The sequence below is a fragment of the Dipteris shenzhenensis genome, chromosome 22 (genome assembly GCF_047967505.1).
Source record: "Dipteris shenzhenensis isolate YYH24624 ecotype China chromosome 22, Dip_SZ_1.0, whole genome shotgun sequence".
NCBI lineage: Eukaryota > Viridiplantae > Streptophyta > Polypodiopsida > Gleicheniales > Dipteridaceae > Dipteris > Dipteris shenzhenensis.
The window spans coordinates 2,279,889-2,300,752 of record NC_141617.1 but is presented as its reverse complement, the minus strand read 5'-3'; the positions used below and the strand labels follow the sequence as shown (position 1 = coordinate 2,300,752).

The following is a 20,864-nucleotide window of genomic DNA, read 5'->3' as shown; positions in this document are numbered from 1 at the left end:
ACTACTTGTCATCTATTCACTACGCAGAATGTGCCGGGCTGCACTTCGCCGGCTCCACAACCGGAAAGCACACGATCACGAAGGCCTTCAAACAGAGCACTTCGCACATGGGCAGGAGGTCCTAGCACCGATCCTTGCACATATGTTTAACCTTGCAGTTTGCCACGGCTTCCCACCAACGTGGAGCACCACTACTATGGTACGGATACACAAAGCAGAAGACCCCATGGACACCGGGAACTATCGTACCCTCATGATTGGCCACACACTTGCCAAGATCTATGGATCGGTACTAGAGAGAGAGATCGGCAATCATACAGAGGCACGGGGGCAATGAGCACTAGGGCAGGCAGGATTCAGGAGGCAGCACTCTACTCTAGACCACATTTTTACTTTGAGGGCTATCATTGAGGAGGCGAGGTCCAAACATCAAAAAGTCTACACATGCTTCGTAGACTTTCGAAAGGCCTTCGACACTGTTCCACAATCCCGCATGATTAGGAGACTACAGGAGATGCAGATACCAAAGATGCTGATTTGGGGTGTGATTGTTGGAATCGGAGTCCTAGTGTGTGTGGTCCTAGTGTGTGTGGTCCTAGAGTCCTAGGAGTGTCCTACAGTTGTGTGTGTGAAGAGTCTTGAGGCCACTTGTGCCACCTCATGTGGTAGGTGTGATTCCTCCCCTAGATTATAGGATCTAGATTCTCTTGTGTGTGACCTCATCCATGAGGTGTCTGTGTGGGAAGATAAGGCTTGCCCAGCCTATAAAAGAGGCTATGTACTTGCTGTGAACATATCAATCTATTAACATCAGTTCGTGCCTCAGCTCTTGTCTCCAATCATGTGTCTCTCACCCTCTCCCCATTTTCAACAGTTGGTATCAGAGCAGGTCTTGCCTGACTGAGCTCTTGCTGACCCGAAGCTGCCCACGCTGCTGCTCCAGCTCTTGCCCACGCTGCAGCTCCTGCCCACGCAACTGCTGCTCTACGCTGCACCTCTCTGCCCACGCTGCTGCTCCTGCAACAGTCGCCATTCAGCCCGCAGCAAACAGCAAACAAACCCGCCATCCTGCGGATCTTCTGCCCGCTTTTCTGTTCGCTCTTCTACCCGCCTTTGCTGCCCTACCTCGTAATACTGCCCGCTATCTTCCCTGATGCTGCGCCATTCCGCACATCCTCCCTCGCAGTCTACTCACGCCTCCCTCGCAATCTGCTCATAGCCATCCCTCTGAAGATCAACTGCCCGTCATCAAGTTCTACAGCGCATCTATCTACCCAAAGACTACGGTGCAGGACTATTACCTCTGACGGTGCTCTCCAAGAAGCAACTGATGGCAATGCACATGTGCACATGTCCTGCTACTGCCTGTGACTTGTGACGCATGCTTTGATCTGCGTCAATCTCCTTCCTAAGTGTCACTGATGCGCATGACTATTGCTTCCGTGGCATGGACATCAGGGCTGCACGAACCATCTCATGAGCAATCGTCAACAACAACTGACGGGTGGGTGGCAAAGCACTTGCTAGGCACATAACCTTAACTACCTGTGATGTTGCAGCTGTGCAGCCCATTTTTCCAGCAGTTCATAGAAGTTTGTGACTATTTTCAAGTAGTTTGCAACAGCTCGTGGCTGCTTCCAGCAGTTCGTGGCATTTTTTGGGGAATTCTAGCCCGTTTTCAACTTTGAACTGCTCCATCAGCAAATTTTCAAGGTCGCCTACCCTCATTTATGCTAGACCACCCTCTGCATAGCAACTTCAGGATCATTTGGTGCTAAAATCTGCAAAAATGGGCAAAAATTGTCAATTTTGTCCTAAAAGTCGACTTTTGCACTTTTAGCCCAGATTTTCAATATTCTTTGGGGATTTTGGCATATTTGGCCTCTTTTGCACTATGGTTTTCATATTTTCAGAAAAAATATCAGAAACCCCGATTTTCTGCAAACCCTAATTTTGCAGCAACCCTAACCCAAAAATTTAGGGCTTTTCTGTCCTGTGTCTTCCTTTGGCATAATTGAAGCTTCTACCATGTAAAATTTGGGCCTTTTTTGAAATTAGAGTAAACATTGTAAGGGATTTAGACACTGACTGTAATAACAGCTAAGACCTTCCCACCAATGGATAGCATAAAAAACTCCTCGTTCATCGAGAAATTCTATGGTTTTCATATTTTGAGAAAAAATATCAGAAACCCCAATTTTCTGCAAACCCTAATTTTGCAGCAACCCTAACCCAAAAATTTAGGGCTTTTCTGTCCTGTGTCTTCCTTTGACATAATTGAAGCTTCTACCATGTAAAATTTGGGCCTTTTTTGAAATTTGAGTAAACATTGTAAGGGATTTAGACATTGGCTGTAATAACAGCTAAGACCTTCCCACCAATGGATAGCATAAAAAACTCCTCGTTCATCGAGAATTCTCAGGGAGTAATTTCCTAACTTGGCAGACGAAACTCCGGCTTCTTCTTATGCGAGAAGGGATATGGAATATCACCAATGGCAAGGAGCCAAAACCCCAAAGTGATGATGCTAGAATCAGTTGGTGGGAGAACCAAAACGATAAAGCAATGGCTATCATTGGCCTAGATTTGGCTAACAACCTTATCCACCAAGTGGATATTGATAAGACTACAAATGACGTTTGGGAAAAATTAGAGAATTTGTTTGGAAATAAGATCAATAATTCCAAAGTATTTCTCAAACAAAAACTCTTCAAGCTCAAGATGAAGGAAACTGAAACCCTCAATGAACACTTGAGCAATCTTGGGTCAATTCTCCAACAATTATCTGCCATCCTAGCCATTGTTGAAGATGATGATCAAGTTGTTGTACTTCTCTCAAGTATTGAAGACATTTCCAAGTACAATGAGATCCTTGCTGTCCTAAGAGTCAGCCGCAATATGAGCTTTAAGGATATGGTAGCTCATCTCATTGATGAGGACCGTAGGCTTACAGAGAAAGCAGAATCTTTCTTTGAATCTGGCAAAGCATTCTTTCTCAAAAATAAGCCCAAGAAGAAAGGAAAACCTCTTAAATGTAATTACTGTCAGAAGCTTGGCCATCCAGAGGATCGTTGCTTCAAGAAGATGGCAAAGGTGTAATGGAGATGCGGCGACACACGGAGGCGCTTCTACGACAGATCAAAGAGCAGCAGGGGGTGGTCAGACCACTACAGGACATAAAGGATGATCGGACACAGCGGCACGTCACAGACTTCTATACATTTGAGTCAGCCCCCGGACACAGTGGAGTGGAGGTAGAGGAGCTAGCCGATATGAGAGCAGTCTGGATGAGTAGCCGGCACAGTACCGCCGAGAGAGGGACGTCGAGGCCACATGTGCGACAAAAAGCCCCCAAAGCACACTCTATTGAGGTCCGCCCTATCACAGCTTTCCTCAGAGGAGACCGACAAAGACGAGGGATCACTCTAGACATAGTCCAGAGAGTCCAGAGAGTGAGGAGACCGTGCCCCCCACCGCAGCGCGGGACAGCTCGACAAACGCAGATACAAGATATTTTCGCAGCCCACCAAAGAGCCATCACTGTACCAGGCTTCGGTTTCGTCTCAGCACCTGGATAGATGGATTGATTTGATATGATATGATTATGATTATGATTATATTAGCATAGATTAGTACTCAGCAAGGGTCCTAGCGTACCCTTTGCTCCAGCCCACTGAGGCTTGTATGAGTTCGCTTTTTTGTGCACTTTGTCCCATAGGCCCGCGAGGTCTCCCGTGGACGTTAATATATCTTTCTTTCTTTCTGTGCGCTGATACATGGCCCCAATTCCTTGCCTTTAAGTCAGCACAAACTAAGGATTTCTTATCAAGCTCCCTAAGAACAACTCTCAAAAGACACAATTACAAAGACCATGAGGTGCCGAACAAGTAGAATGCTTTCACTAGCTGCCTTATAGATCATACCAAAGGTTTCCCAACCCACATCACCATACGAGGCATCAGGGTAAATAAAAATTTTGATGAGCCTGCAATAAGCAGAGTCCATGGATCTGCCAATCAGAATGATGCGGTGCAAAATGCCTACTTGACGGTGACAAGCAATTTTTGTGTTAAGTTCTCCTTGCTGATTCCAGTCAAAATAGATACCTCACTAGAGTTCTCCTATCCCATCTTATGCTTGCAAAAAACTTAAAAACATCTAATGCTGCCAAAGAGTAAACACAAGAACATGGAAGATGGATGGGGTGCAGCATTTGAAGAAGATGACGGCCATGCACCCGGGATTGTTAACACTTTTTAGCATGATCACAAAGCTGCAGCTGCAGTGCGTGCTTAGCATCCTACAGCACTCTGAGCAGAAGATTTTGTTGTAGCTTGAGTTTAAAAACCAAAATGTTCAACTAACAATTTAGGGTCAAAAACAGTAAACCTGCTCCTCCAAAGCCTTGGTCAATGCAAGTTGACCAACTTCATCAGCAACATTTACACCTGCCCATCCAATCCACCTCGTCTCAAATTGTCTCACTCCTGACAAAAAACCATTTTCCATGAAATGTTACCATTTCTACAAGTCTTTCCTGAAAAACAACTAATACAAATGCATCTTTCACCTCCAGAATCTTACATATATAATATCCACTTATTTCCTAAGCAACTCTACAAGTCTGCCCTGAAAAACAACATAATAGAAATGTGTCTTTCACCTCCAGAATTATCCAACTTATTTCCCAAGCAAGTCAAGGAGCGTATCCATCCAAACTTAATTCTGCAACCTCAAATTGTACTTTTTTTCTAGTGTGATGAGCAGTAGAAAATATAACCATCTCACCTTTGGTACATCACCTATCATAGAGATCAACCTTGCAATACAAGCTAGATGGTTTGATAACATGAATCTCATTAACAAACATAAAGTCTATGAACATAAATAAATTTCCGGCTACAGAAATCAAATTATGCTAAAGGAGAATCTGTAATACCTAAATTGCTAGACAAGAAATTTGATTGCTTGCACATTTCTTTCAGCAATCATTCACGTTAATTAGTGGACAAAATTACTGATCACAAAAGGCCTAATCACTTATTAGTCTATGAAAGCATTGTGGACAAAAGGCCTAATCACTTATTTTTATAGCTGGTAAACGTCTGCCACTCCCAATACTCCAAACGCATTCGACATGTATACCAAAATCGATTTAGACATACTAATATTGCTGGACTTCATTATTCAAGAAAAACAAAACGATCTGTAATGCCTAAATCTTTCAAGAAGGAATCTGATCGCTTTTACATCTCCTTCAGCATGCATTCTAGTTAAAGGAACAAAAGCATTAAGGAAGGCCTACTCAATCATTTTAATGGCCGATGAACAACTTTGTTCGAAAAAAGATCACATTATACACCACAAAACACCGTGGATTTATAGATTAAAGATCATTTTCTGTATCACCTCTTTGATCATTCGGTCAGCCTTGGTAAAACCACGGTTATGATCTTCAACACATCCCAAGCAGCCATGCACAGAGAACAGTTACATTGAAAGGATTACTATAAGCCCTTCTATGGGCTATCCATAGGTGCCATCTATTCCTTGGTATGTGCCTTGTCGGCCTAGTTATAGGCAGTTAGGACACATAGTGCCGACTTGGTCATTTGGAGCCTGGAGCCTGCTGCTGTATTTTGAAGCCCCCTTGCTCTTATTTGCTGCTTCTACACCTCAGGCTGCGAGCTTGTCCCCCTCAGGTTGCTGCTGCACTCATCTTGAGGTCCTCTCTTGCTGCCCTTCACTTGTGGGAGCCTTCACACAAGCTCTTGACAGGTGTGGAGCATATACTCTTGCTGTAATTCCACATTCCAGCTTCTTTTGGCACCCTCAGTTGCCATTCACTGTCCATTTCACCTTCCTACAAGGGTGACTACATGTGCTCAAGTTTGGAGCCTTTTTCTTGCTGTAATTTTGGTCAACATCACTTGGTAAGTTCCTACTGCATTGCCTTCTATTATTTCCAGCAAAACAGCCCTTTCTTTGGTTCCTTAGAATTGTGGAAAGGCCCTGTGTTGCCTTGGAAGGCCGCGTGTTGCCTTTGGAAGTCTTTTTGCAGCAGGTACACTTTCTGACAGCCACACATTTGCAGTGAGAAAGCTTTGAAGCTTGTGCAGTAAATTGCCTTTTGGATATGGGAGATTGCACTCCTCTCCTTTGCATTGTTAGTTGGTGCCTTTTCCTTTGTCTTGCACTTTTGCACTATGGCTGGCAATAAGGATGACTTTTTTGGGATGCTTGGGTCTGAGGACAAACTCAATGGCACAAATTACCCCATGTGGGCTTATATGATAGGGCATTTCTTCGTTGCCAAGAATCTTTGGAATATTGTTACACGTACTCAAACCCAATAGACGTCCTGCTTCTGGTACATCTGGTAGTGCCTCTCGCTCATCTGGTGATGGCTCTAATGCTACTTGTGGTGCAACAGCCTCTTCCACTACAGGTACTTTGCCTCCTACTCAGGAGCAGATTCAGTGGGATGGACGTGATGCCAAAGCACATGCCTTGATTGCTCTGTCAGTGAAAAGGGTTATTATCCCTCATATCCGTTCATGCAAGACAGCTAAACAAGCATGGGATCAGCTTGCCTCCTTATATTAGGTGCGGAATGAGGCTAGACTAGCCTATCTCCGCAAGTAGTTGAAGGATTTAAAGCTTGAAAAGGGTGGTAATATAGATGCCTATCTTACCAGTGTTAAGGGTTTGAAAGAGCAGCTAGCAAATATTGATGACATAGTCCCAGATTCTCGGCTTGTATCCATGACACTTGATGGATTGCTTGATTCATACTAGAGCTTTGCCACTACTTTGTGGTTGGTTGCCATGGGCAATGGCAACCACCACTCTTTTGACCAGTTGGTTGCCCTTTTGTTGCAGGAGGAACAAAGCCGTGTGAATAGAAATGCTTCTAGGCAGTTTGCCAAGATGAGCAAGGAGAACGTAGGAATCCCACTTATGCAGAGGTGAGAGCAGCATTTTTGGCCCAGTTTGCTCGTGCAAAGGATGCAGATGGTCTCTAGAAGGAGATGTGTGGTCTGCAGCAGAAGCCTGGTCAAACTATGGATGGCTATGTGGGAACCTTCACAATTATGTGGAATAGATGGCAGTCAGCCCTCTTGCCAGAGGTGCCACCTCGTGTTATTAAAAAGGACACGTTTATTGCATGATTAAGGCCTGACATACGGATAAAATTGAGTCTTAATCTTATGGTTGGGAGAAGACGATGTCGTATTCAGAATAATAGAGGAGTAGGTAGCATGCCTAATTCAAATGCTCAGGCTTTATTGCCAGGGGGACAAGGACGAGGGGGTATCTCTCCTTATGTGCATAAGTCGATGGTCTTCCAGTACCTCCCTGATGAAATGATATTTCACATCTATGTGCTTGGTCTTCTGATGAAAGACCGGATTCTTTGCCAACATGATAGCACTCTGACTATCACAATGCAAAACTGGCATATCTCCTGTAATGCCCAAGTCTCCCACCAGCCGAGTAAGCCATATTGCTTCCTTGCAAACCTCAGTGGCTACAACATATTCAGCTTCAGTAGTTGACAGTGCAATGCATTTCTGCAAACGAGACCCCCATGATATAGCACCTCCTGCAAATGTGAAAATATAACCGGTAGTAGACTTCCGGTTATCTGCATTCCCTGCATAGTCTGAATCTGTAAAACCATGCACCAATGCATCCTGCTTACCATAGCATATACACAAGTCTTTTGTACCCTTGAGATACCTCAAGACACCTTTCACTGCTTCCCAGTGCCGCTTGCCTGGATTTGCCATATACCTGCTGATGACTCCCACCGCAAAAGCAATATCCGGACGAGTAGCAACCATGGCATACATCAAGGATCCAACTGCAGATGCATACGGAACCTTGGCCATTTCAGCCTTATCATCATCTGATCTGGGGCTGTCCTTACTGCTGAGTTTTAAATGTGGAGGCAACGGGGTACTAATAGACTTCCCCCCTCCATTTTAAAGCGCTGCAGTCCTTTGTCAATATACTCTTTCTGTGACAGAAACAAAAGTCCCTTGGACCTGTCACGAGTAATCCGCATGCCAAGAATATGATTTGCATCACCAAAGTCTTTCATGTCAAAAGACTTATGCAGTTGTTTCTTCAAAGCACTAATCTCATGCTGAGATTTACTGGCAATAAGCATGTCATCCACATATAGAATGAGTAGCATCAAACTGCCATCCTTTGCCCGTTTGGTGTACAAGCAATGATCGGTCTCACACCTATGATATCCTTGGGACTGCATGAAGGCATCAAACTTCTTGTACCATTCTCTTGGCGCCTGCTTGAGTCCATACAAGCTCCTCTTGAGCTTACACACAAGCTGCTCTTTCCCTTTAACAGCATATCCCTCTGGCTGACTCATATAGATCTCATCATGGAGATCTCCGTGAAGAAAAGCTGTCTTCACATCCATCTGACATAAATCCATGTCGTCATGAGCAACAAGAGCTAACACTGCTCTCAAAGTAGTCATCTTGACTACAGGGGAAAAGATCTCATCAAAGTCAATGCCCTTCTCCTGCTTAAATCCCTTGGCAACCAATCTGGCCTTATACCTCGGTAAAGCATTTGAGTCTACTTTGACTTTGTAAACCCACTTGCATGGCAAAACCTTTCTGCCTGCAGGTAGCTGCACCAAGTCCCATGTATCATTTTGAAGTAGGGAATCCATTTCTGACTGCATGGCTTTCTCCCACTTCTTTTTCTCTGTTCTTCCCATAGCTTCCTTGAAGCTGGAAGGCTCACCACAATCTGTCAGCATGATAAAATCAGCCACATTATTGGCTCCTGGAACAAACCTGGCAGGAGGCCGTTGTACACGGGTGCTCCTCCTAACAAAATGTTCCGGATTAGGCTGCTGTCCAGCCTGTTCGTCATGCATGACAGATGGCTGTACCACCATATCTGGCTGTTCTACAGCCCCATCTGCTGTCATATCCAGTGGTGCATCATTGGCAAAATTATCTGGCTGATTTTCAGCCTGTATACCCTCATGAACAGGGTTATCTGGAGCAGCCTGCTGCTGCATATAAATGGGCATTCTTTGCTGTCCAGCATCATCATAAATAACCCTCCTGTATTCCACAGGTTGCATGGGTTCCTTGTGTACACTATCCTCTTTAAAGATGACATCATTGCTGCGTATAATCTTCCGTTTAACGGGATCCCATAACCTGTACCCCATTTCACCTTCGTCACCATAACCCATAAAGATGCATCTGATAGACTTTGGATCTAGTTTGGTGCGCAGTTCTTTGCGTACATGAGCAAAGCACTCGCAGCCAAATACACGTAAGTGCTTATATGAAGGTGGCTTGCCAGACCACACCTCCTCTGGCACTTTCAACTCCAAAGCCTTGTTTGGCGACCTGTTAATAATGTGAACTATTGTTTGCACGGCTTCTGCCCAAAAGCCATGGGGTAATGCAGCATAAGACAACATACATCGAACCTTCTCCTGAATAGTTCGATTCATACGCTCACTTGCACCATTTTGAGATGCATTATGAGGGGCTGTGAGTTCCTATTTGATGCCCTTAGCTTGACAAAACTGCACAAAAGCATGTGACACATACTCACCCCCATTATCGGATCTGAGGCATTTCAGCCTGCGACCTGTCCGATTCTCAACCTGAGCGACAAACTTCTTGAAAGCATCTAAGGCATCGCCCTTATGCTTCAAGAAATAGACCCACACTTTGCGTGTGGAATCATCAATAAAAGTAATAAAATATTTTGCACCCCCTAGTGATAACTGTGGCATCTCACACAAATCAGTGTGCACTAGATCAAGTGGTGCTCTATTCTGGGGAGTTCTCCTCTTATGAGGAGTCACAGAATGCTTGCCAAATATACAATGATCACAAGTAGGCAAATCTGAAAATGAAAGAGACGGCAGATAACCCAAACGTGACAGTTCTTGCATTCCTTTAACAGACATGTGTCCCAATCGGCTATGCCACAATGAAACCTTTGGCAGCTCGGTTATGGCAACAACATGATTACCCACACTGGAAACATAAAGAGGGTACAAGGTATCACTCTTAAAACCCTCAGCCACTACAGCCTGGCCATCAGTAATCACCCATTTGGAATCCCCAAATGTGGTGTGGTAACCACTGTCATCCAATAAGCCAGTGCTAATCAGATTTTTCTTGATTTGGGGCACATGGCGAACACCATCAAGCATAAACGTGCGTCCATTAGGGAATACTATCTGAATACTGCCAATCCCTGCAATCTGACATGCATAGTTGTTTCCAAGATGAACAACTCCATGAGTACCTGTGTAGGAAGTAAACCACTCCCTATGAGGAGTAACATGAAAAGAAGCACCTGAATCCAAGAGCCAGGTGTGCATGTCATGGCCATCAATAACCAAAGCATGTGCTATTACAGCAGAAGAGCATAAAACATCATGTATGTCACTGTCACTGTCCTCTGCTGCAACATTCACTGCATCCAAGTCATCTGCCTTGGCCTTGCCTTTGCCTTTGCTTCCATTGCCTGCATCCTTTGTTTCAGCCTTCTTGGCTTTCTGATCCCGTATGAACTTGAAGCACTTAGACTTCACATGTCCCTTCTTGCCACAATAAAAGCATTCAATATCCTTTTTGCCACAGGACTGACTGCAGGATTTGGACTTACTAGCAGATCTCCCCTTCTGCTGAGTCCTGCCTCTATCCTGTACCTGCAAGGCATTTGAAGACTTGCTGCTCGCATTATTCTTCCTGCTCATCTCCTCCATAAGGAGAGAGCTCTCTACATCAGCATAAATAAGAGTGACATTCGAATTTGACAAGGTGGTCTTGAAAGTGTCCCAACTCTCAGGGAGGGTATACAGCAAGAAAGTAGCCTTGAACTCCTCATCAAGATTCAATCCCTGTGCAATCAGCTGTGTAAAGATGGCATTGAACTCACTCAAGTGTGAGGTCATAGCTGTACCTTCCTTCATGCGAAGATCAACCAGCTTCTTCAACCAATAAACCTTACTGGCTGAGCTCTTTTGGGCATACAATTCTTCTAGTCTTTGCCATAGACCATAAGAGGTCTTTTCAGCCTGAACATTGAACACAAGAGTGTCAGAAATAGTGAGCATGATAGCTGCCCTTGCGGACAAATCAAGCTCTTCCCAGTCATCAGCTGCCATGTCAGATGGCTTGACACCCTTCACCCTTATGGGCTTAGAAATCTTCTTTAACAGAAGTACATTAAGCACTGTTCTGCCCATAATGCATAATTGTGTGCTCCTTCCAGTTTCTTTATGTTCAGAATTGAAGATTCACTTCCCCCTGATGCCATATCAGATAAGGAAAGTATCTGATTCCCTGGAAGTAAAAAAGACTGAATAAAAAATTCTGATTTCTCAGAAAAAACCTGCTCTATCAAGAGCCAGGAGCACTCACAATAGTGCTGTTTTTTACTGTCAGGAAATCTGCAGCAAAACAGAAAATTCTCCCAGTTACTGTACCTTCTGAAGCACTGTACCGTGCTCAAATAGGCATAAAAAACAGTAATTTCAGACTGCTGCAGCTGCTCAACAAGTGCTTAACAGTGCATAATCAGCTGACAAAGCACAAACACTGCTGTAAACACTGCTGTACTGGCTGTACTGATCACTTCTCCCACCTCAGATGAGGTATTGCACTGAGTTAATATGCATAAACCACTTGGCAAACACCCAAAAAAAAATGACACTTCAGCCTGTCACAAAACCTGCAACAGAAAATGGGATAAATCCCAAGCAATCACCCTTCTGCCAAGGGGATAAAATGCATCTGAAGATCTCTGTCAGTAACCCAAGTGCTATCAAACAAAATCTGGGCAAAAGCCCCTTGACTGACACCTGAACCAAGTGAAGAACACCTCAACACTGAGGTAGCATGCAATATGAAAATCTCTCTGACAAAATCATCCAACAGTGTAATGCATATACTGCCCTGTGTAGAAATGACATACACAGATCCCAACGTACAAACACTCAATGAGGAACCTTTTGAGCACTGTCAACGATGGACAGTTAGGGACCGAGTAAACTCGATGCGCCCTGGCCAAGCGTGGCTCAACTGAGGTTCTCTGAGTGTTGCACAAGAAATGTGACCTGCAAGAAAATGTCACCTCGACACTGCGAAATCGAGGCAAATGTGTGCTCTGTGGCACCACACTACCTCAAGGCATACAAAGCATCAACTGCCAGGCAAAAGCCCTATGATCTGCTCACCCGGAAACTGAGATTCAAGCCCAGTAAAAGCATAAAAGTCCTCTGCAAAATCAAGGCATTTCCTTCACAAAAACAGACAACTGTGCAATCAACCACACACTGTGGTTCTCTTCACCTCAAGCACGAGGTAAATGAAGGTACTTGCTGTACTGTCAAGAAAACACAGTTTTGTGAACTGAAGAATGATCCTGAATCAAGAGCAGAGAGCTCTTTCTCCTTTTTCTTCCCAAAAAAAATATGCGCCTGCTGTACTTCCTGTACCTGCGCAGTGTACGGAATCCCAGAAGAGGGAAAGAAGAAAAATTTCGGAAGTTCTTCCCCTGATGCAGCTCCCTGCAGATACGGCGGCTTCGTCCATACTGTACGGACGCCCGTCGTACGGATTGCCGTACGGTCGTGTACCTTGCTGTAGCCTGTGCGACGCCCGAGGGCTTAACAGCTAGCAGCTGCTGGCATGACGCGGCACCGCCCTGCTGCAGCTAGCAGCTGCTATACAGCCCCCGCCCAGCTCTATGCCCGCGCCCGCGCTCGCGCCAGCTCCCGTGCCCTGCTCGATGCCCGCGCCCGCGCCCGCACCAGCTCCCGTGCCCTGCTCGATGCCCGTCCGTACGGATGTACGGACGACGTACGTCCGTACGGCGCTGTCACCTGCTAGCTAGGTAGAGGTCGAGGGGGGTGGGTAGGCAAGGGTAGAGGGGAAAGGTGGCTCTGATACCAGTTGAAGGGCCTGAAGGGGGAAGAAGAGCAAGAGGGAGAGAGTGTGAGAGAGAGAAGACTCAAGTGTGCGGGTGTGAAGTAATGAGCCACACCACAAACTCATTAGTTTTATTAGGATTAGGTTTTACCCTATGACTGTCTTAAGACAGTCATAGATGTCTTATCTTTAATAAAGGGGTGGCAATGTGCCTTTACCCCAACACTCCCCATCTGTAAGCCCCCATATGAGGAGAGCATGGGGGAGGGAGACCTAGGGCAGTACCCAACAGAATAAGAGAGAAAGGGGCTACCACATAGACAGCATCATGGCTGTCATGTGGGCAGCACATCTAGAGCTGTTATGGGCAGGACAGAGGGCCAGGATAGTGCGGAAGCATGGCAGATCTGTACAGATTACAGACGCCTGCTGTACGGCTGGTTTCAGGGACACGTACGGAGCTCAGGCAGGAGCCCTAGAGCTGGAACAAGCCTGGAGCAGAGGCAAGATAGTCTGGGACAGATTGCGATGGATCTAGGACATGGAGGCGCACTGTTTGCAGTAGGTTTGGGGGGGCTGGACTCTGAATATATAGTAGGGCATCTGCCCTTGAAAGGAGGGCCAAAGCCCTAGTGTTGTGGGCCAAGGGCCCTTGTAATGAGAGCCCTTTAAGGGCGGTTTTCCAGCAGACTGGTCGGCCTGTTTGGTGTTGGGGTAAAGGCACTATGGCCACCCAAGTACAGTTAGTACACTTAGTACTTTATTTGTTAAGTACACTAAGTACACCGCGGTGTACTTAGTGTTGTAACCTTATCCTTTCATATAAAAGGTTGACTGTGTGCTAGGGGAGGTACACACATACATTTTATCCCCACACTTCTTGTGTTTATCCTGCTAGTGTGTGTCGGTGTGCTCCTACTCTCCCCTTCCACAACTGGTATCAGAGCCACTCTCCCTATCGACGCCTATCCAGCAGTTGCCTATTCGTGTGGGTGCCCAAACGTGGGTCTTACCAGCAGCCAACAGCCAGCAACCAGCAGCGTCAGCAACGCCAGCAGTTGCTAGCACTGCCAACGCTTCCAGCTGCCAAGGCAACCAGCAGCACAGCCATCGCCAGGCAGCGGCGCCAGCAGCCAAGGCAGCGCTACAGCCTTCGAGGCTGTTCGTCGCCAGCGCCAAGGCCACCGGCGACGCCAGCGCCAAGGCCACTAGCGAAGCCAACGCCAAGGCTACCAGCGACGCCAGCGGCGCCACCAGCAGCCAGCCAGGCGGCGCCAGCAATTCCGCCATCAGCGCCACAAGTGGCCACAGGTGCATGTACTCGCCATCGCCATCGCCATCGCCGGAGAGCTCGGAGACGTTCACGATGCGCAACATATCGTAGAGCAGACCGCTTCATCCGCTTTTTTTTTGTTCCTTCAGCCTGCAGTTCTTTTCTGTCCCAGCGCAATTTCTGACCTCATACTTGAGCATTGTGGGTCAGATGTATTGTCAGTGAGGTAGATCTGTAGATCTATGCCTCCTATGTGAGAGAAATTCTCATTTTTTGAATTGTGGAATCAAGGGGCTTTTGTAGCCACAGCCAAGCATTGGCTTATACACGCACTTATTTGCATATATCCTCCTGATTGGAGTTGATTTGTGCAAGGATTTGATGCATTTTATAACTTACGGGACAGTGGCAGATGCATATGAATTGGGGCTTTTGACATTGTTATGCATGTCAGTGTTCGGGGAAACACCTAGATGCTTTATGTGATCAGTGGAGCTTTGGGAAAGCGGTCTATGCACTAAAATCTTCAAAATTGGCTTCCAGTCAAGGGGCTTTTGCCTCATTCAAGTTCTAAACTGTGTAACACAGTTATAGAGGCAAGAGAAAGTCTAATTCTGACAGTTTTGGACAGTTATACAGTCAATTTCTGTTGCTGTACTAGAAAGTACAGTAGGGTACTGTCCGGAGTCAATTTTGGACTGTAAACAGTCACTTTACTGAAGTTTAAAGTGCATAAAACAGTGCTGTTTTCACTGTTACAGCAGGGACATACATTGTGTCAAATCAAGGTACTGCTGTACTGTACTACAGAGCATCAATTAATGCATTAAGTATTGCTTTTCTGGATCTGCAGCCGGCAGGAAACAGACAGTATTTACTGTTAAGTGGGAGAAAATTGCAGGAATTAACTTTTGAGCACAACTACAAGTGCATCTGTGCACTTAGTTTGCAGGGAGTCAGGCACCCAAGTGTGGGTTATATTTCTTGCTGATTGTAATGGCTTCATCCTCGGAATCTTCTCTTCTCAATATTAAAAAGTTGCAGGGTGCTGCTAACTACCCAATGTGGAAAAAGATGGTCCTGAATGTGCTAATTCTCAGGCAGTTTCATGCTCCTATTATACACAAAGGTGTGAAGCCCACTGGCACATCTGATGATGCTTGGGTACTAGCTGATCTGTCAGCAAAGTCCATAATTGAATTGTCACTCCATGAGAGTGTTGTTTGGAATGTGGATGGTGAAAAAACAGCCTGGGGTGTGTGGAAAAAGCTACAGGACACATATGGGCAGCAGAGTGTAGCCACAAAGATATATTGGCTGCGCAAGTTCTTCAATCTGAAGATGAAGGAAGGGACCTCCATGGATGCACATCTCAATGAGTTTAATTCAATTGTCACTCAACTTGCAAATCAAAAATATGTGGTGGATGAGGAAACCAAGGGTATGGCACTCTTGATCTCTCTTCTTGAAAGTTGGGATACATTCACCACAGCTGTAACAAATGCAAACACTTTCATAAGTTTTTCGGATATCACAGGGCTGATTTTGCAAGAAGAGCAGAAGCTGAAAGCTCAAGATGCAGTAAAGCCTAACAATGCCTTAAATGCAAGGGGGAGAAGTCAGCAAAGAGGCAAATCTCAGGAAAGGGGAAAAGGGAGGAGCAAGTCCCGCTCCAACAAAGATGTTGAGTGCTACTACTGTGGCAAAAAGGGACATACCAAAAAGCAGTGCTTTAAACTGAAAAATGATAAGAGAGACAAAGCCAAAAACACTGATGCGTCAGATGCAAAAGCAATTGTACCAGTAAGCAATGGCAAGAGCAGTGTGAAGATTGAAGAGCTTCATTCTACACACGGTTATGACAGTGAGGGAGAGGTTCTATTTCTCTCTACTTTGGATGCTCATTCTCTCCATGCAGGAGATTTTGCAGACATGCACTCTTGGATCATTGACTCAGGTGCCTCATTCCATGTTACACCTTACAAAGAATTGTTTGTAAGATATGCAGTAGGCAGTAATGGAGTCGTTTTTCTAGGGGATAATCATGCATGCAGTATTGTTGGTGTTGGAGATGTCAGGCTTGTATTTGCTGATGGTACTCAGCTTATGCTTCACAATGTCAGGCATGTACCCGAAGTCAAGAAAAATCTGATTTCTACTGGCATGTTGGATGACGAAGGTTTTGTGACCAGCTTTGGTCATGGTTTCTGGAAGGTCACCAAAGGTGCCCTGGTTGTTGCCAGAGGCTCTAAGGTTGACACAATGTATACTCTTCATGCTAAAGTATGTAATCATGCTGATATTCATGCCACCGAGCTGCCGAATATTTCTATGTGGCATAGCCGGATGGGACATATGAGCATAAGTGGAATGGAGCAATTGGCTCGCCTTGGCTACTTACCGTCTCTTAAATTTTCTGATTTAAAGTTTCGTGAGCACTGCATATATGGTAGACAGTTACAGTGTCCTCATAAAAGGAGATTAGGACATAAAGATGCTCAACTTGAGCTTGTCCATACAGACGTGTGTGAGATGCCTAGTCCTTCACTTGGAGGTGCACGGTACTTTGTCACATTTATAGATGATTCCACAAGGAAGGTGTGGGTGTATCCTCTTCGATTGAAGAGTGATGTCTTTCCAGTGTTCCAGAAATGGCTTGCTATGGTTGAGAACCAAACAGGCAGAACACTGAAGGCTTTGCGGTCAGATAACGGTGGGGAGTATATGTCTAATGCATTCAATGCATTTTGTGATGCTAGAGGTATTAAAAGAGAACTCACTGCTCCTTACAGTCCAGCGCAAAATGGCACTGCAGAGCGTATGAATAGAACCATACAGGAAAAGTCTCGCTCTATGATGTCACATGCTGCTTTACCTCATGGATTTTGGGCTGAAGCTGTAAAAACAGCAGTACACCTCATCAATAGGTCACCAAATAAAAGACTAGATGACAGAGTGCCAGAGGAGCTTTGGACAGAAAAACCTCCTTCCTATAAGCACTTGAGGGTCTTTGGCTGCACTGCGTACGTGCATATACGCAGAGAAGATCGCAGCAAGCTTGATCCTAAGTCTCTTAAATGCATTTTTCTTGGATATGGTGACAGTGGTGAGATGGGTTACCGCCTATGGGATCCTGTGAATAAGAAGCTAACACGCAGCAATGATGTCTTATTTGATGAGTCATGTATGTTTAAGGCAGCAGATAAGCCTTCTGATGCTTCAGAGGTTGACATTAATTAGGGAAAAGTGCCCCTAACTAACTTATTATATTACATTGGTCACTGCTGAATTATATCTATAATTCCAACACCCCCCTGCAGTGCCAATGTCATGTACAAGGCTGATCAATCACCAAACGGATATAAGTTCAGGGCACTGCGAAATGCCTCAAACTTCTCACGTGGTAGCGCTTTGGTGAAAATATCTGCAACGTTATCATGTGTGGACACAAAGATCATACTGATCTCTCCTGCCTGCAACTTCTCTCTGACGTAGTGATAGTGAACCTCAATGTGCTTCATGCGAGCATGAAACACTGGATTCTTAGCCACTGCAATGGCACTCTGACTATCAGCGAGAATTGGAGAAGGACCCTCCAAAGACAGATGAAGATCAGCAAATAAACGTCTCAGCCAGACACATTCAACTGTTGCTGTGAAAGCTGCCCTGTACTCAGCTTCACATGATGAGGTAGCCACTGTAGATTGTTTCTTGCTCAGCAATGAAATGCAAGATTTTCCCAAAAAGAAACAATTGCCACTAGTGGACTGCCTAGTGTCATAATCACCAGCCCAATCTGAATCACTGTAGGCATGCATCTGCAAGTCACCCCCCCTGGGAAATAGTAAGCCAAAAGACTTGGTGCCTTGCAAATAACGGAAGATGCGCTTAACTGCCTGCCAATGCATAGTTTTGGGGCTGTGCATGTACCTGCTCACCTGAGATACTGCAAACTGAATATCAGGCCTAGTATTGCAGAGATATATGAGGCATCCAACAGCTTGACTGTAAAGTGTGGCATCAACTGATTCTCCTGCATCATGCATTGTGAGTTTCAGCCCCGGTTCCATAGGAGTAGATATGGGCTTACACTCTTGCATGTTAAATCTGTCCAAAAGTTTATGAACATACTTGGACTGAGACATAACAGTGCCACGTCTCTCATGAGAGAACTGGATCCCCAAATAAAAGTGAAGCAGCCCCAAATCTGACATATCAAAGTGGGTCTGCAAATCAGTTTTGAAATCTGCAATTTTTTCATCATTGGACCCTGTGAGCAGTAAGTCATCAACATAAAGAAGGATGACTAAGATTTCCCCCCCATCCATCTTGATGTAGAGGGTGCTCTCAGTAGGACTATTGTGCAGCCCCTTGCTGGTCAAAAAGGCATGTATCTTGGCATACCATGCACGAGGGGCCTGTTTCAGCCCATATAAAGCTTTATTAAGCTTGCAGACTTGAAGTGCATTGGCTGTAATTCCAAAACCCGGAGGTGGTTTGACATACACCTCTTCCAGCAAGTCCCCATTTAAGAAGGCTGTTTTGATGTCCAACTGATGAACATTCCACTCAAAATGTGCAGCCATTGCAATTACTGATCGGATGGTGGTCATCCGGGATGTAGGAGCAAAAGTCTCCTCATAATCTATGCCCTTTTTCTGAGCATAGCCTTTAGCAACCAGCCTGGCTTTATATCTGTCAATGGAGCCATCTGGCTTCCGTTTGACTTTAAATACCCATCGTGTGCCAATAGCATGTTTACCCTGTGGCAAGTCTACAACATCCCAAGTCTGATTTTTTTCAATGGACTGCAACTCATCGTGCTTGGCATTCATCCAATGCACATTACCTTGTGCTTCTTCAAATGTGGCAGGCTCCTCTTCATCAAGGAGAGTACCTGCATATGCTGATTCCACTGAATTAGCACCTTCCATGTGCCTTGCTGCACTGCGAGTCCTGCCAGGTAACGGAGCATCAAGTTTACTCTCCCGGAGAGTCTGTAACAGCCAGTTTGGGACTGTTTTTGCTGCATGTATGTCTGCAATTTCTTGCTGCACCGCTTGTTCCACTGCCTGTGGAGGAGGCATGACATCCTGTGGCGGAACTGAAGCATTTGAAGGTTGCTGTAAATTCTGATTTGGATCAGAAAAATCAGCAGGGGAACCCAAAGCAATGGGTAGCAACCCTTGAAAGACATCTTCTGAAGGTGAAGGCATTTGAAAATCAACCTGAGTGTGAGCTGAATTTTCTGAAAATATCACATCTCTACTTACAATGATTTTGCGTGTAGCAGGATTGTAGAGACGATACCCCTTGCTTTCTGCACTGTATCCAACAAATATGCATTTGATGGCTTTATCTGACAATTTGTGCCTAAATTCAACTGGCACATGTGCATAGGCAAGGCATCCAAAGACTCGGAAGTGATCCACTGAAGGCTTCCTGTCATTCCAGACCTCAAAAGGAGTTTTTGTTTTTAAAGCCTTAGTGGGAGCCCTGTTCAAAATGTAATTGGCACACATCAAACCCTCTAACCAGAATTTATGAGGCATGTGTTTGCTTTTCAGCATACATCTGTCCATCTCCATGAGGGTTCTATTTTTCCTCTCAGCTTTGCCATTTTGCTGAGGGGTCAGCCTGACTGTGAGCTGATGCACAATACCCTTTTGTTTGAGGAAAGCATCAAATTCTGCAGATAGGTATTCCCCACCTCTATCCATGCGTAATGTCTGTATCTTGAGCCCGGTTTCATTTTCAACCATGGCTGAAAAGTGTTTAAACACTGTGAAGACTTCAGATTTCTTTTTCAGCCCATAAACCCAAGTAAAATTGGAGTAGTCATCAATAAATGTGACAAAGTAGAGATGACCACCCAATGACGGAGTCCTCATGGGACCACAGACATCACTGTGTATAAGCTGCAATTTGCGAACAGCTTTAACTGAACCATCCTTCTTGAAGGGAAATCTATGCATTTTACCTAAAATGCACCCTTCACAGGCATGTGGAGGAGGTATCTCAAGAGGTGGCAATGCATCAACCATTGAAAATTTCTGAAGTGTCATTAAGCTGTTGTAATGCATGTGGCCATATCTGGCATGCCATAATTCTGCATTTTGCATGGCAACTGTAGGGGTAGAAATTGCCAAAGCATGAGCTGCTCTTTTCTCAAAAATATCAAGCTTAAAAAGCCCACGCAGCAGAGTACCAGATAACATTAAGGCATAGTTAGCTTCCCTGTCCCGGACATCAACTCATGAAAAGAAAGAGGATTTGCACCCCCCCTCAATGATAAATTCAGCGAAGTGTGAAAGCTGAGATAAGACTCAGGAAGAGAATTCAGAGTGGTTGTAATCATCTCTGAATCAGGAATAATTTCATCTATGTTTAACAACTGCTCTCTGAGATCCTGTAGCTTAGTGAGGTGGGCTGACATGGAGTCACCCTCCTCCATATGTGTATTGCTCAACTCTCTTTTTAAAAAAGATACCCTGGCATCATTCCGTGCTGCATACATGCTTTCCAAAATATCCCACGCTGCCCTGGAGGTCTTACATGACCGGATATGCGGAATGATTGATCTTTTCACTGAAAGAGAGATGCATGACAAGGCTAAGGCATCCCGTGAATCCCATCTTTTC

The 20,864-nt window shown here is 45.1% G+C and overlaps 1 protein-coding gene and 1 pseudogene across 2 annotated transcripts in view; both read right to left on the bottom strand.

Moving 5' to 3' along the window:
- Positions 1–20,864, bottom strand: part of LOC147887616 (alpha,alpha-trehalose-phosphate synthase [UDP-forming] 1-like) — a 266,990-nt gene that overhangs the window by 203,228 nt on the left and 42,898 nt on the right. For both annotated transcript variants that reach the window (XM_087393097.1, XM_087393098.1), the window contains exon 2: positions 4,390–4,487. In XM_087393097.1, coding sequence (XP_087249223.1) covers positions 4,390–4,487 — 98 coding nt within the window. The remainder of the gene's footprint in view (positions 1–4,389; positions 4,488–20,864) is intronic.
- LOC147887617 (uncharacterized) overlaps positions 14,095–20,864 on the bottom strand; it is a 36,014-nt pseudogene continuing 29,244 nt past the window's right edge.